This window comes from Oncorhynchus masou, chromosome 18 (genome assembly GCF_036934945.1).
Source record: "Oncorhynchus masou masou isolate Uvic2021 chromosome 18, UVic_Omas_1.1, whole genome shotgun sequence".
Taxonomy (NCBI): domain Eukaryota; kingdom Metazoa; phylum Chordata; class Actinopteri; order Salmoniformes; family Salmonidae; genus Oncorhynchus; species Oncorhynchus masou.
Window position 1 is genome coordinate 60,367,177 of NC_088229.1, and position 14,661 is coordinate 60,381,837.

The window sequence follows — 14,661 nt, forward strand, 5'->3', positions numbered from 1 at the left end:
TGATTTGAATCAGCCCCATTGGAATACGTTTAACTGTCCTGGTTGTCTGATATAATTAACACTGAAAGTTTCTTTCCCAATTCACCTGTGATTTTGTTCCCCGATGAGGACCCATTTTGACCCATGAAAAGTCAAAATGCAGTTCATGAATATGTATAGCCAACAACTTTTCCACTGGGCCATAGTTGACCACACTGCATCCAAAACTGCTGATAGTAAGATCATTTCATGTACATGTCTGCATCTTGTCTGTGAAAAGTAACACCTAAACTTACTGAGTGGGTAAAATGCTGTTTAACTGAAGTCCTTAATAACTTCTCTTTTTTTGTGTGTGACATTAGTCCCCGTACATGGGTATATAAGTCCATCTGCAGACTGATTTTCAAGATGCTGACCTAAACAGGTGGGGACACGGTTTTACATTTCAAGTGCTTTGTAGGGTTATATTATTTAAAGACAAATATCAGTTTGTGTACCGTTGGTACCCTTTCGAATCCTTTAGGTGCATTACATGAATCATGATGCTGATATGTTCTGATATGTGCTGATTCAACACATTTGACAGAGGGATTTGACAGCCCTTATAGTTTCCCTAACTTTGTTATCCTATTCTACAGGGTCCCTCATCATTGACTCTGAGATGCAGTGTTTCCAGGTAAGAATATTTAGCCAGCATAATTTAAAACGAAATACCTTATATCTGATCACGCTCCACTTCTAATTAATATGTAATTACATATGTAATTACAAGAGCATTCATTTGAGAATAGCACAATATCTAAAAAATAATCTTAGAAATGTATAATAATTGAAATAGTACTATCTTATATAATTGATTTGTCACTGTTTTCCCTAGATGATTGCGTTAACTGTGGCTGTGTTCTTTGCTGTGCTATCATCCTACACAGTGGGCTCGGTAGGGAATGCCAGTTCTGTGAGTATCAACTACTCAGAGTGATGTTCAAAAGCAGAGCAGATGGAGATTTGGAATATAGAAATCATACATTATGTATTAAATACGTTCTTCCCAATGTTGTTTACATCAGATGGAAGTTCCAAACCCAACCTAATAATGAGATTGGCACAGTGCTATAAACCTTCCAAAGGTTTGCCGAATGAATAACGCTTTTTTAAATCTTAATCTTCCAGGTTGAGTTTAAGATTTGGAAGTTTGAGGATCAACCTTTGGTGATGCAACTTGCTGCTGTCTACAAGGTAATGCAATTTTTGAAACTTAAATTACATGTTTTAGAAATTCTTTCTATGATGTAGTCTCAGAATCAATCTTTGTTCGCCCCTAAACAATAATGCTGCGTAACAAGATTCATTAGTTATTCATTGGTTTTTGTCATATTAAAAAAAATATAATAATCTATTCAGGAAATAGAACACTTCAAATGTGAACAAACAAATATCAGGCAACAGCTGGAGGCCCTGAATCAGGTAAGGGATTCTCCACTTAATTAAGATCTATCTTTTGTGATAGGATACTTCTTTAAATGGGCAGATTAGACTTTTTGATTCTGTTTCTTCTTCCACAGATGCTGACAAGCCCTAAAAATGAAACTACAACAGAAATAGGTCAGTGAATGAAATGATATGATTATTAGTCCTTTACATCACAATTACATTTCTACAACTTTTTTTATGAAGATCATTTGTGCAGCTTGTTATGTAGTATACCTGTCTGACATGTACTGCAGTCGATTTCATTATTGTTGATAAGTAAAATTTGATCATCATTATAATCCTTGACAAGATATCCATATGACTAGCGTTAGTGTGAGCATAACTGGTCTGTTGTTACATTTACATTTAAGTCATTTGGCAGACGCTCTTATCCAGAGCGACTTACAAATTGGTGAATTGACCTTATGACCTTTCCTGTCTGGCCTCTGTCTATGTGATATCTCTGGTAGGCAGCACTTCTCTTGTTTACCCCCCAAACCATGGAGAGGGGGACATTGTGCGGTCATCAGAGGAAGAAGACTCCATGCGACCCTTCGATCCCTGCTTCCGCTACACCGTTCTGGACCAGCCCTGGAGGGCCACTAACACCAGCATCAAGAACAAGATGTGTGACCGCAACGTCAAGTGGCAAGGCTGGTACCGCCTGTTCTACAAGGGCAACAGTCTGCAGATGCCCGAGAGGTGTGTGCCCATGAACAAGTGTGGCACCCACGCCCCCCTGTGGCTGGCCGGGCCTCACCCGAAGAGGAGAGAAGGGATCGTCACCCGCAAGGTCTGCGGCCACTGGAACAAGAACTGCTGCGCTTTCAAGTCCACACCCATCAAAGTGAAGAAGTGCAAGGGCAATTATTACGTCTACAAGTTAACCAAACCGATGACATGTCACCTGGCCTACTGTGCAGGTAAGATTGGTCTTAGTGAGCCAGTTTCCCAGACACAGACTAAGTGTAGTCCTAGACTAAAAGCATTTTCAATCGAGATTCTCCATTAAAAACGCCTTTTAGGGCAGGACTTGGCTATAATTTGTGTCTGGGAAACGGACACAATATGTATAGCTTGAACTCTCATTGTGGTAGTTTATGAGTGTTCTACAATTTGAACATGTGCCCCCTCCCCCCTGTCAGATATCAACACCATTGTGTGTGGAAAGTGCAGGGACAGCGAGACCTGTGTAAGTCGAGACAATATAAACTGGAGGTGTAAGAAGAAGCCAAGACGTGAGTAGTCATAAAACGTTCTGAATTAAAACAATCAAAATACATTTCCAAATGTCCATGCTGATCTCTGGTCATTTCTCTCCTCCAGCCCTGAAGAGAAAAGTCCACTTCTTTGCCTCCTATCCCGGGCCCATCTCAGGCAAGGTGAACCGCATCAAGTACAGGACTGTCCTTGTGAACGTTGGGCGAGCCTTCAACCGGAGGACCGGGGTGTTCCGGGCTCCTGTCAAAGGAGTCTACCAGTTCTTCTTCTCCACACAGAGTGGGAAACATGGTGTCAAGACGGACCTATGGTTGGTGATCAATGGTTACTGGGTGGCTGTCTCTCACACCAAAATCAGTAGTCCCTCCACTGTGGGTAATCTGTCCACTTATATGACCTTTCTGCGCAGAGGGTCCCTGGTGTATGTGAGCCAAGACTGTGGTAGCTCTTGGGCCACTGCTTCATCCAATACCATCACATTTGGTGGGTCACTGCTTGTTCAGTCGAAGAGGTAGACTAAAGCCAATATGTGTCTGTTTTCATTTAGTATATGATTCTTATTTATAGATTTAATGGTGTTTCTGTCAAAACAGCGTTGCAGTTGAAAACACTTCTTCTAATATATTATTTTTTATTTTGGTCATTTAGCACAGTCTACACTCTTGTCCAGAGCAACTTACAGTCAGATGCATGGACATTAATCATTTGGCTTAAAATAAATACTGTATGTTGCTTTTGTAGTAAGTGAAAGTTTGCTTTAATTCAAAATGAAAACAATTTAGATTCTCAAGAGTTGAAATTAGGCAGTTTTAATGTAATTCTCAGATTGTTTGACATTTAATTTCCATATTTTGCTGACATTCGCAAAAGGCACCAGTAAGAAAAATATTTCCCGCCCATGATGTTTTCAGAGTAAAATGCTGTGTTAGTTGATACTCTATATCACTAAGATAGGCCTTTTGTATTTTAATACAATTACAGTACAGTAATAAGAGATTGTAAAATAATAGCCTACCTCTCTCAAACACAAGATGGCATACTAGGGCATACAATTGTAATTAGTTGACAAATTACAGCAGCATCAGTGAAGTGATATAGACTGTCAGTCATAAACCTATATATTGAGTTTATTTTGCCAGTGTTCAGTAGGCCTAATTCCAATAAATTAAAAGTGCTGAGTGTGTTTTTGTCATATGTTCAGTCAATGGTACAAATTCTGTAACAGGGAGTTGAGTTGAGCCTAAAAATTACAGGCTGTCTTGAAAATAAAAAGTGTTTTATTTTTTACATGCTATTTTTTTTGACATACAAAAACTACCCAAATTCACAAATGGCAGGCCTGCATGTAGCTAGGCTGAGTTGTTGACAACCGGAAGCTCCGATTTTCAGGGGAAACGGTAGAGAGCACCTGTGATGCAACTTCCACCTTTTGAAGTTAACAAGGCCACGCTCTATTTTTTAATTTACGAATATCAACAAACAAAAGAGGAATAGTCACATGCAAACAAGCATACCCCACGCTCTATCTTAAAACTCCTTCACATTTACTGGATTGTTTGAACAGTGCAGAGAACCTTCCCCAACAGTATTTTTTTTATTCCAGTCAAGACCAGAATGTTGGCGGATCAAGTTTCAGGTGTTTCTTTTAGGCCTGCTATGTAGATTAGTCTGCACATAAGAGATGTTGTAGGCTATGAATGTTTCCTTATATGGCATAACTATTGGGAATCATTTGAGGCCCTGACTAGGCATACTGAATTGGATTCGAAGAACTTGTCAAAATGACTAGTCACCCGAGAAATGTATAAAACTCTTCAGTTGTCATGGGAATTGTACTTTTTTCAAAATGTACACATGACAAGTTTAGACCAACACTTCTGACCAGGGGGTGGAGCGTTGCGAGGCGGGTAGGATTGTATTCGTCTGTATAGAGTCGAGACGAGAAATTCAAGGAAAGGGCTCTATTGATAGGCGTTTAGTGTAACGGGACTCCGGACAATACCTTTTCGGCGAAAGCAACAAGTGTCTGGATATGAAAGCATATTCTGAACTAACCATTCCTATTTGAAACCGTCCGTTGTATTGAGAACAAATACTTAGATACGTTTTGCTATAAGTTTGGCTGTTTTGTATCGTTTCCTTATTTTTTTGCAGCTCATTCAAAATGAGTAAAAAATAACATCGTATCACTTGTACTGTTGACTAACGTTACTTTAATGAAGACAATGCTCCTCGACCATTTAGAGCTTGAATAGGTGCACTGACCAGCTCGCCATTGTTTACCTGGTGTCGCGGAGGACCACCTCAAAACAGTGAAGTTGTCTTTTTCAAAAAAGTATTTTCTTCTGAACCGATTTAAAAAAACAAATACAACATGGCAGAACACGAGAGTCTGGAGTTTGGAAAGGCTGACTTTGTTCTTCTGGACAATGTTTCTTTGGAGGAATTCATGGCTAACCTAAAGCTCAGGTAGGCAGTGGCGTCCACCACGGTCATTCACCTCAATGAGGCAAGACGTAGCCTGCTGGTTCAGGAAAGCCATCTTTCCCTGTCTGATGGACGCTTTTTATAGTACTAAGCCTAAATAGTTATACTTTTTTGTTCGTTCAATTAGGCCACTATGTGTATAGGACTGACTAATGTATGAGTTGTTTTCAAGCACCACAGGTGCAAGAGTGCTTGCTGTTCATTTTGACAGGTCAGAGTTGCAGTGCTACATTCCTACACCACACCGTACAATATAATTGTCAGATTTGTTTATTTTTAGTTGGCTGTGCCAGACTGCCGATGCCATAGCCGAGGCTACTATTTAATGACTTTTCAGAGTAATATAAATGGAATTGCCATTCAATTATGGAGTGCACATCTTGCAGAGCAACATTTGTTTATCACTAGTTTCCATCCAACCATTTCATGCGGATGAATTATAACCTGACGAAGAAAATAAAAAGCCACGAGCAGGCTGATGAAAACATGACATTGTTTTTGCCGTTTGATAAAGTGAAATAATATTGCTCTTATCCATAATAATGGTACCCTACTCGCACTGCATCTGCGAGCCTTTGGCTGGTGCGCATGTACCAAGACCAGAGTGGGCACATTTGCTATATAATGCAACAGTTTTTGCGACAAAACCATCAGTAGAGTTGAAAATGCGATGGAAACCAATTGAACTTGTATTTTTAATTCGGTACATGGGAATTTAACGAAATTTTTATGCGCACTAGGTCATCACCCACATACTTTTATCCGAAAATAAGTCAGTGATGGAAACATCGCTGGTGGGGAAAATGCTCAAATCAAAGTTTATTTGTCACGTGAATGCCTCAAACCATGGCTTCTGGTTGGGGTATGTAGTACAATCACTGTGGGGACGACGTCCTCAATGCACTTATTGATAAAGCCAGTGACTGATGTGGTGTATTCCTCAATGTCATCGGAAGAATCCCGGAACATGTTCCAGTCTGTGATGGCAAAGCAGTCCTGTAGTTTAGCAACTGCTTTATCTGACCATTTTTTTTATAGACCGAGTCACTGGTGCTTCCTGATTACATTTTTGCTTCTAAGCAGGAATCAGGAGGATAGAGTTGTGGCCGGATTTACCAAATTGAGGGAGAGCTTTGTACGAGTTTCTGTGTGTGGAGTACAGGTGATCTAGAATTTTTTTCTCTGGTTGCACATTTAACATGTTGATAGAGATTTGGTAGAACTGATTTAAGTTTCCCTGCATTAAAGTCTCCGGCCACTAGGAGCACCGCCTCTGGGTGAGTCGTTTCCTGTTTGCTTATTTCCTTATACAGCTGACTGAGTGCTGTCTTAGTGCCAGCATCTGTCTGTGGTGGTAAATAAACAGCCATGAAAAGTATAGCTGAGAACTCTCTAGGCAAGTAGTGTGGCCTGCAGTTTATCACAATATACTCAACTTCAGGCGAGCAAAATCTAGAGACTTCCTTAGATTTTGTGCACCAGTCGTTGTTTACAAATATGCACAGACCACCCCCCCCCCCTCGTCTTACCGGAGTGTGCTGTTCCATCCTGCCGGGGCAGCATGAATCCCGCAAGCTGAATATCCATGTCGTCATTCAGCCACGATTCCGTGAAGCATATTGTTTTATGCAGATTTTTTAAATATTCGTATGAAAATCTGTCGCAAATTGGATGTAAACCGAGCTATAGATGTGCCAGTTATTCATTGTCATTTGACGGATGAAACAAGGAAGAGCAGTTCTATTACTTGGCCTTTACTACAGGAATTGACCTATCATGTGAACACTATTCCTCGTGTTTTGTCTGCATACATGATCTTTTTGAATCATGTATGCAAGTCAGACATAGAACAATGGACATAGCTTCCTCTTGGACCGTAATTCTGTCCAGACACACAGCATTCCTCAGAGATGTTGTCTTTGTCCGACTGGTAATTATATGAGCCATGCTGTGTGTGAATGGGGCTCCACCCAAGGATTCACGGTGCTCCCGATGAAAAGTGTCATCCTAACATACAGATTGTCCAAGGCTATTTTTGCATCATGAGTGGTTTGTGGGATGATGCCAACCAAGCATGGTATGTTTGGGAAAGTGAATGTGGGAAAGATTCAGTCACTCACTGCCCTGGCCCTGTGTACCTGTCCTCTGCTGCAGCTGCATGCAACTTTGCATGTGGTTTCTGACACTATTGAATGTCAGGGTGGGAACTTGTGGATGGGAGTCCCTTTCTTATGTAATGCTCATTGTAATAGCTTACTCCTGTTTGACTTGAATATGGCCAGAGATGATTCTAGTAGAATTCTCAAATAATTTTCTGTTCTGATAATGCAATGAAATTAGTTGGAACAATATTGAAGTCTGTTTTCCTAAGCACCTCGAGCCTACATCAAAGTGCAAGTCACACTTCCTTATTGCTGACGTCAATGAACGATGTCAACACCTTGACCTGTTCGAATTACTGCAGGTAATGGCGACGAGCTGAACTTTAGCTTACTCGCTTAACGTAACCACGTTTGAGACTTTTATGGAAATGACCTCTAAATATTTGGAACATTATAGCCCACAGGAGGTTGGTGGCACCTTAACCGGGGAGGATGGGCTCCTGGTAATGGCTGGAGCAGAATGAGTTGAATGGTATCAAATACATCAAACACATGGTTTCCAGTTGTTTACCATTCCATTAGCTCCGTTCCGGCCATTATTATGAGCCGTCCTCCCCTCAGCAGCCTCCTGTGTTAGACATGACAATGGCAGAGAACCAGACTTGAGGATCTAGTTTCCTGAAGATCAATTATATAGCATACCAAAATACCTTACTTTCTAGGCAGCCTCTCCAATGTTTGTTTCTGCACAAATAAACATCCATATAACTTGTCGTCATTAATGGGCCTCAACCCACTCAATGTTCTCTTGCTATCTGAACTATAGTATTATACAAACCGCAGTTTGTAATCCATGCATGGAAATGGGAAACATGCAGCTCTGTTATTGAATGCATGTGTAAACAGACATAGGCCTACATCTTATATGTCTGAAATTATCTTTATCATACGTAACATTGGTGCCAAGTCATATTTGTTTTACCCAGGGGCCTCCAAACCTGTTCTTGGAGTCCTACCCACCTGTAGGTTTTTATTCCAACCCCAGTTGTAACTAACCTGATTCATCAATTATTAGAATCAGGGGTGCTAGATTAGGGTTGGAGCGAAAATCTACAGGATGGTAGCTCTCCAAGAGCAGGGTTGGCGAGCCCTGGTTGTAACTGAGTGGAAAAAGTGCCCCCCAACTCAACTCGGGACCTAGAAGCCAGTTCCACTGTGTTTTTTCATTGTTCCCCTCGAATCAGAGACTGATTCAGACCTGGGACACCAGGTGTGTGCAATTATCAGGTAGAAAACCAGCAGGCTCTGGACCTTGTAGGGTCAGGGTTGAATAGTGGATTTGGGAACTATTTGACAGACCACAGACAGACCATGTAGTTCAGTACAAGAGTATTTTCAAAGACACACGTCTAAAGCTGTCCTCACAATTATTAGATTTTATTGGTGTTTCTATCCCGATAAGCATCCAGTTTATAACGTAGCTGTTTGCATTTGATAGCCAGGCAGCAGGATCTGCATGCATCATTTTCCTAGCTCTCCCTGGACCTACTGTTTGTTTTCCCTCCAGCTGGACAAGCCAGAGTGGAGAGGATGTATGCAAGTTGTTATTTGCAGAGGGTGTGACCGACCAGGAGCATTTTCTCCTCCTGTCCCTTCTCATCCTGTGTGTGTGTGTGCAGCAGGGTGAAGGAGGCGTAGAGAAACACTTGGAGAAGGGATACACCGACAAGAGTACACAAGGCATCTATTTGCCTCCTTCAATAGCTATTTTAAGGTGCGAAATTTCCCAAATATCCACTTGCAATGCCATCATGGCTCTCGGGGGTGTATTTTGCAGTCAGCCCATGATAGCCATGTTGAGTTGCTCATCAGAAACTATCCCCTACTGACTATATGATAAATGATGTGGAGTAGCCTGCTTAGTTTCCGTCTTCTTTTGGCCAGAGTGCTGGTCCAGTTGACATTTACTTTGTTTGACTTAAAGTTGAACAGTCTGGCCTCAGGGAGCACAGTGCCAAGGAACTTCCTAAATATAACCCCAACAGATGCCCAATCTCTTTGGAAACGTTCCATATGAAAACAGTGAAACTCCAGTAAAGGTCTTGGGAATTTGCTTCAATGGACTAGTCAGCAGATAAGGGGCCATGAAGCCTCTACAGCACATTGGAACTGAGCAAATAAACCATTGTGATCCAACCTAACAATGGTGGAAACTGTAAAGGAAAGGTGGTAGTCTCAAAGTTTCTTTCCTCATGTCTGATTCTGGAACCTCCTGATATATACACCTCTGGGGGTGTACACCAAATACTCTTCTTTGGAGCACAATGTTATCGATGTTCACTGTTTGTCTTTATATGGCACTTTGGCAGTGTTGTTTTGTCTGTTGCTGGGCCTGCAGGGAACTTTTTTGGCAAACCGCTACCATTAACAAAACAATAGTATATATTTTTTATTCTTCCAAAACGGGCATCCCACATACTGCAGATGAAATAGCTGACAACCACTCTACTTGTCAGTAGCTAAAAATGTTCTCTTCTCTCACTGATACCCAAACCTCCATCCTCTTTCTAGATCTTGCCTTTCTATGTTTCTATGTCAGTCTCTCCTGGCTCAAAGTTGAGGAGAGATTGACTGCATCGCTATTGGTCTTTGTGCAGTTGGCACACAGTTCGGACACACATTGGTACAACACAAGACATGCAACCAGAGGCCTCTTCACAGTCCCCAGGTCCAGAACAGAGGTTGTGAAACGCACTGTATTAAATAGAGCCATGATTACACAGAACTCTCTGCCACCCCAAGTAACTCAAGCTAGCAATAAAAACAGTTTAAAAAAACAGATAAAAGAACGCCTTACTGCATAAAGGGGACTGTGAAGAGACACAGCCATTTTATATATCTTGTATTGTAATTTCCACTGTATTATGTATTAGACCAATATATTGTGTGTATGTACTGATATGTAGGCTATGTGTGACGTTTTAAATGTACAGTGCATTCGAAAAATATTCACACCCCTTGACTTTTTTCACATTTTGTTACTTTGCAGCCTTATTCTAAAATAAAATTAAAATTAAACATCCTTCATCAATCTACACACAAGAACCCATAATGAACATTTTCAAATGTGTATATATAAAAAATTTAATAAATACCTTATTTAGATAAGTATTCAGATCCTTTGCTATGAGACTCGAAATTGAGCTCAGGTGTATCCAGTTTCCATTGATCATCCTTGAGTCCACCTGTGGTTAATTCAATTGATTGGACATGATTTGGAAAGGCACACACCTGTCTATATAAGGTCCCACCATTGTCAGTGTGTATCAGAGCAAAAACCAAGCCATGAGGTATAAGGAATTGTCCTTAGAACGCTGAGACAGGATTGTGTAAAGGCACAGATCTGGGGAGGGGTACAGCAACATTCCTGCAGCATTGAAGGACCCCAAGAAGACAGTGGCCTCCATCATTCTTAAAAGGAAGAAGTTTCCTAGAGCTGGCCACCCAGCCAAACTGAGTAATCGGGCGAGAAGGGCCTTGGTCAGGGAGGTGACCAAGAACCTAATGGTCACTCTGACATAGCTCCAGAGTTCTTCTGTGGCAATGAGAGAACCTTCCAGAAGGACAACCAACTCTACAGCACTCCACCAGTCAGGCCTTTATGGTAGATGGGACAGACTGAACCACTCAGTAAAAGGCACATGACAGTCCACTTGGAGTTTGCCAAAAGGCACCTAAAGACTCTCAGACCATGAGAAACAAGCTTCTCTAGTCTGATGAAACCAAGATCAAACTCTTTGGCCTGAATGCCAAGCCTCACGTCTGGAAGAAACCTGGCCCCATCCCTACAGTCAAGCGTAGTGGAAGCATCATCCCGTGGGGATGATTTTCAGGGACTGGGAGACATTTCAGGATTGAGGGGAAAGATGAACAGAGCAAAGTACATCAAGGACCTCTCTGAAAATCGGCTACAGAGCGCTCAGGACCTCAGACTGAGTGCGATGGTTCACCTTCCAACAGGACAATAACCCTAAGCACACAGCCAAGACAACGCAGGAGGGGCTTTTGGAGAAGTCTCTGAATGTCTTTGAGTAGCCCAGCCAGAGCCCTGAATCAAACCCGATCGAACATCTCTGGAGAGACCTGAAACTAGCTGTGCAGCGACGCTCCCCATCCAACCTGGTAGAACTTGAGAGGATCTGCAGAGAATGGGAGAAACTCCCCAAATACAGCTGTGCCAAGCTTGTAGCCTCATACTCAAGACTCGATGCTGTAATCGCTGCCAAAGGTGCTTCAACAAAGTACTGAGTAAAGTGATATTTCAGTTACATTTTTAATACATTTGCAAAAATGTTTAAACCCGTTTTTGCTTTGTCACTATGGGGTATTGTGTGTAGATTGAGGGGGTGAGGGAAACAATTTAATACATTTTAGAATGAGGCTGAAACAAAATGTGGGGAAAGTGAAGGGGTCTGAATAATTTCCAAATACACTGTGTATTTCAGGCCTTGACTAAAAATGTTCTGTACTGTTTTATGTGGACCCTAAGTAGCTGATGCTTTTGCAGTGGCTAATGGGGATCCTAATAAATACCAGATTGAGACATTTCTTTGAAAACGTGTACTTAAAAAAAAAAAAGTTTTATTTTTAAATTAACGAGAAAAATAGTTACAACTCGCCTTATAGTGACCCTGCCCATCAATACTACTCTAGTTGTGTTGGGTTGGTTAGATTAGGATGCAGGTTTCTTTTGCCAGCCAAGAAATAATGCTTTACACCTAATCAAAACATGAAGATGATGGTATCCCTTGTAGGGGACATCATGACTTAGGGACTACAGTATTACTCTTTTTGTGTAGTATACAAAGCTACTATTTTTCTGTTGTCTATCGTCATTTCAATTGGTTTGATCTTTGAACTCCTAAGAGGGGTTTGGGGGATTGGGAAAGGAAGGAGACAAAAATATGGCATCTGGAGGAAGGCAAAGGAAAGCTGCCTTTTCCTATTGGCATTTCCCTTTTCTTTAGCCTCTCATTTCATTGTTTCTGCATGTCCTCTCTAAGCCTGAATATTGACTGAAACTATCTGACAAGGCACAATGTCGAGATTGCAAGTCCTACTGAAGTTATGATGACAAGATAAAAATAATAACACTCGGATGACAACATGAGGAATAGGCTCATGATTTTCATGTACCGTACACAGAACTGGCGCTCCACTTCCTGCTCAGAGTGGGACTGTATCTGCATGAAAGCACCTCCCAATTCCTCAGGGAGAGTTGTTGGAGTCCACTCTGGCTAGGAAAGGCATACTCTGCGAAATTGAGTTTGTGTGTCTGGTCTACCATTGAGCCCCACTGTAACCCAGTATCTGCAGTGTATCCTATGGCTTTAAAGGAGGATTGTGCTTTTCTTTTTTTTACACCCGAATCTCTATTTTATAGATGGTTCCAGATACTTTTTTTTTAGGAATTTTACAGAAACTTATCCAAACCTGCGATTCACTTCCTCATCCTCGTTGTGCAGTACGGGGGCTCTGAAAAACATGAACACATGCTCCAAAAATACTAAAATAAGCCCTTTTAGAAACGAAAAAGCTCTGTATAGTGATGCAGGTCTTTAGATGTTGTACACATGTAATCGTCATTCTGAATTTTATCTGCAACGTTATACCATTTTGTTGCGACTAGAGTGACTGTTCATTCTCATGGAGAATGGAACAGCTGGATAGGGGAAACTGCTCGTGTCACACAAAATAGAATACACCTCACTATACTGAGAGTGTTTCCATTTCTAAAAAGATGAATTTGGGGGTTTTTGGAGCATTTGTTCAAGATCTTTCAGAGCCCCTGCACTGCACAACAAGGATGAGGAAGTGAATTGCTGGTTGGGGTAAGTTTCTCAAAACAAGTAAACTCGCAAGTGTCTGGACCCTTCTATAACATGCTATTTACATAAACATTTAGATTTGGTTGTAAAAAAAAAAACTTCTTCTTTAACCACTATGAAAGTGCTGAACAAATAGGGCCTGGCAGCTTCTCCCATTTCAGGCTTGTTAACGTTAATTTGTTGCTGTAACAGCAGATTTAATCATCGAATAGGTGCGACACACCGAACATAGCAACCCGACTCCCTCCCTGCAGAGCAAACACGGGGATCAAAGTCTCTCCACAGTTCAGGTACAGTGAGCAGAAGCAGACGAGAGAGGTCGAAAGTTCTACTACCTCTTCCTGTTGTACACTATCGGTCTATTATACACTGAACAAAAATATAAACTCAACCTGCAACAATTTCAAAGATTTTACTGAGTTACAGTACATATAAGGAAATCAGTCAATTGAAATAAGTCCCTAATCTATGGATTTCGCATTATTTGGAATTCAGATATGCAGTTGTTGGTCACAGATACCTTAAAAAAAAGTAGGGGTGTGGATCAGAAAACCAGTCCGTATCTGGTGTGACCACCATTTGCCTCATGCAGCGCGACATCTCCTTCCAATAGAGTTGATCAGGCTGTTGATTGTGGCCTATGGAATGTTGTCCCACTCCTCTTCAATGACTGCGAAGTTTCTGGACATTGGCGGGAACTGGCTGTTGTTCACATCGAACCAGAGCATCCTGAACATGCTCAACGGGTGACATGTCTGGTGAGTATGCAGGCCATGGAAGAACTGGGCCATTTTCAGCTTCCAGGCATTGTGTGCAGATCCTTGCGACATGGGGCCGTGCATTATCATGCTGAAACGTGATGCTGTCAGATAAATGGCACGATAATGGGCCTCAGGATCTCATCACAGTATCTCTGCATTCCAATTGCCATCGATAAAATGCAATTGTGTTCGTTGTCCGTAGTTTATGCCTGACAAATTCTCTAAAACGACGGAGGCAGTTTAATTCATTCAATTCTCTGGCAACAGCTCTGGTGGACATTCCTGTGGTCAGCATGCCAATTGCATGCTACCTCAACTTGAGACATCTGTGACATTGTGTTGTGTGACAAAACTGCACATTCTAGAGTGGCCTTTTATTGTCCCCAGCACAAGGTGCACCTGTAATGGTCATGCTGTTTAATCAGCTTCTTGATATGCCACACCTGTCAGGTGGATGGATTATCTTGGCAAAGGACAAATGGTGTGGATGATTTCTGGGATCTTTTATTTCAGCTCATGAAACGTGGGACCAACACTTTACATGTTGCGTTTATATACAATACCAGTCAACCTTCAAGGGTTTTTCTTTTCACTATTTTCTACATTGTAGAATAATAGTGAAGACATCAAAACTATGAAATAACACATATGTAATCATGTGTTATTGGTAATCATGGGGCGGCAGGTAGTTTAGTGGTTAGAGCATTGGACTAGTAACTGAAAGTTTGCAAGATCGAATCCCCGAGCTGACAA

At 41.4% G+C, this 14,661-nt stretch overlaps 2 protein-coding genes across 3 annotated transcripts in view; both read left to right on the forward strand.

Annotated features, from left to right (window-relative positions):
- The first annotated feature begins 357 nt into the window (after positions 1–357).
- On the forward strand, positions 358–3,955 carry LOC135503749 (uncharacterized). 2 transcript variants are annotated; one of them, XM_064921889.1, is made up of 9 exons: positions 358–403; positions 618–655; positions 857–934; positions 1,150–1,215; positions 1,381–1,443; positions 1,542–1,581; positions 1,920–2,372; positions 2,595–2,687; positions 2,776–3,955. In XM_064921889.1, exons 2-9 carry the CDS (start codon positions 641–643, stop codon positions 3,183–3,185), a joined length of 1,218 nt encoding a protein of 405 aa, XP_064777961.1. In that variant the 5' UTR covers positions 358–403; positions 618–640; the 3' UTR covers positions 3,186–3,955. The 2 variants fall into 2 exon arrangements, with proteins under 2 accessions (XP_064777961.1, XP_064777962.1); XM_064921890.1 differs by lacking the exon at positions 358–403 and having other exon boundaries at positions 909–934.
- A 632-nt stretch (positions 3,956–4,587) lies between these two features.
- The window catches only part of LOC135505029 (unconventional myosin-Id-like), a 129,621-nt gene continuing 119,547 nt past the window's right edge, over positions 4,588–14,661 (forward strand). The window contains exon 1 of the mRNA XM_064924044.1: positions 4,588–5,139. Within this exon, the coding sequence (XP_064780116.1) occupies positions 5,045–5,139 (95 nt within the window). The 5' untranslated portion in view covers positions 4,588–5,044. The remainder of the gene's footprint in view (positions 5,140–14,661) is intronic.

Excerpts from the sequence above, each read along its gene's own strand:
- LOC135503749 (XM_064921889.1), top strand. Across the intron at positions 935-1,149 it reads CGGTAGGGAATGCCAGTTCT|GTTGAGTTTAAGATTTGGAA; the intron begins GTGAGTATCAAC and ends TTAATCTTCCAG. Across the intron at positions 2,688-2,775 it reads GTGTAAGAAGAAGCCAAGAC|CCCTGAAGAGAAAAGTCCAC; the intron begins GTGAGTAGTCAT and ends TCTCTCCTCCAG.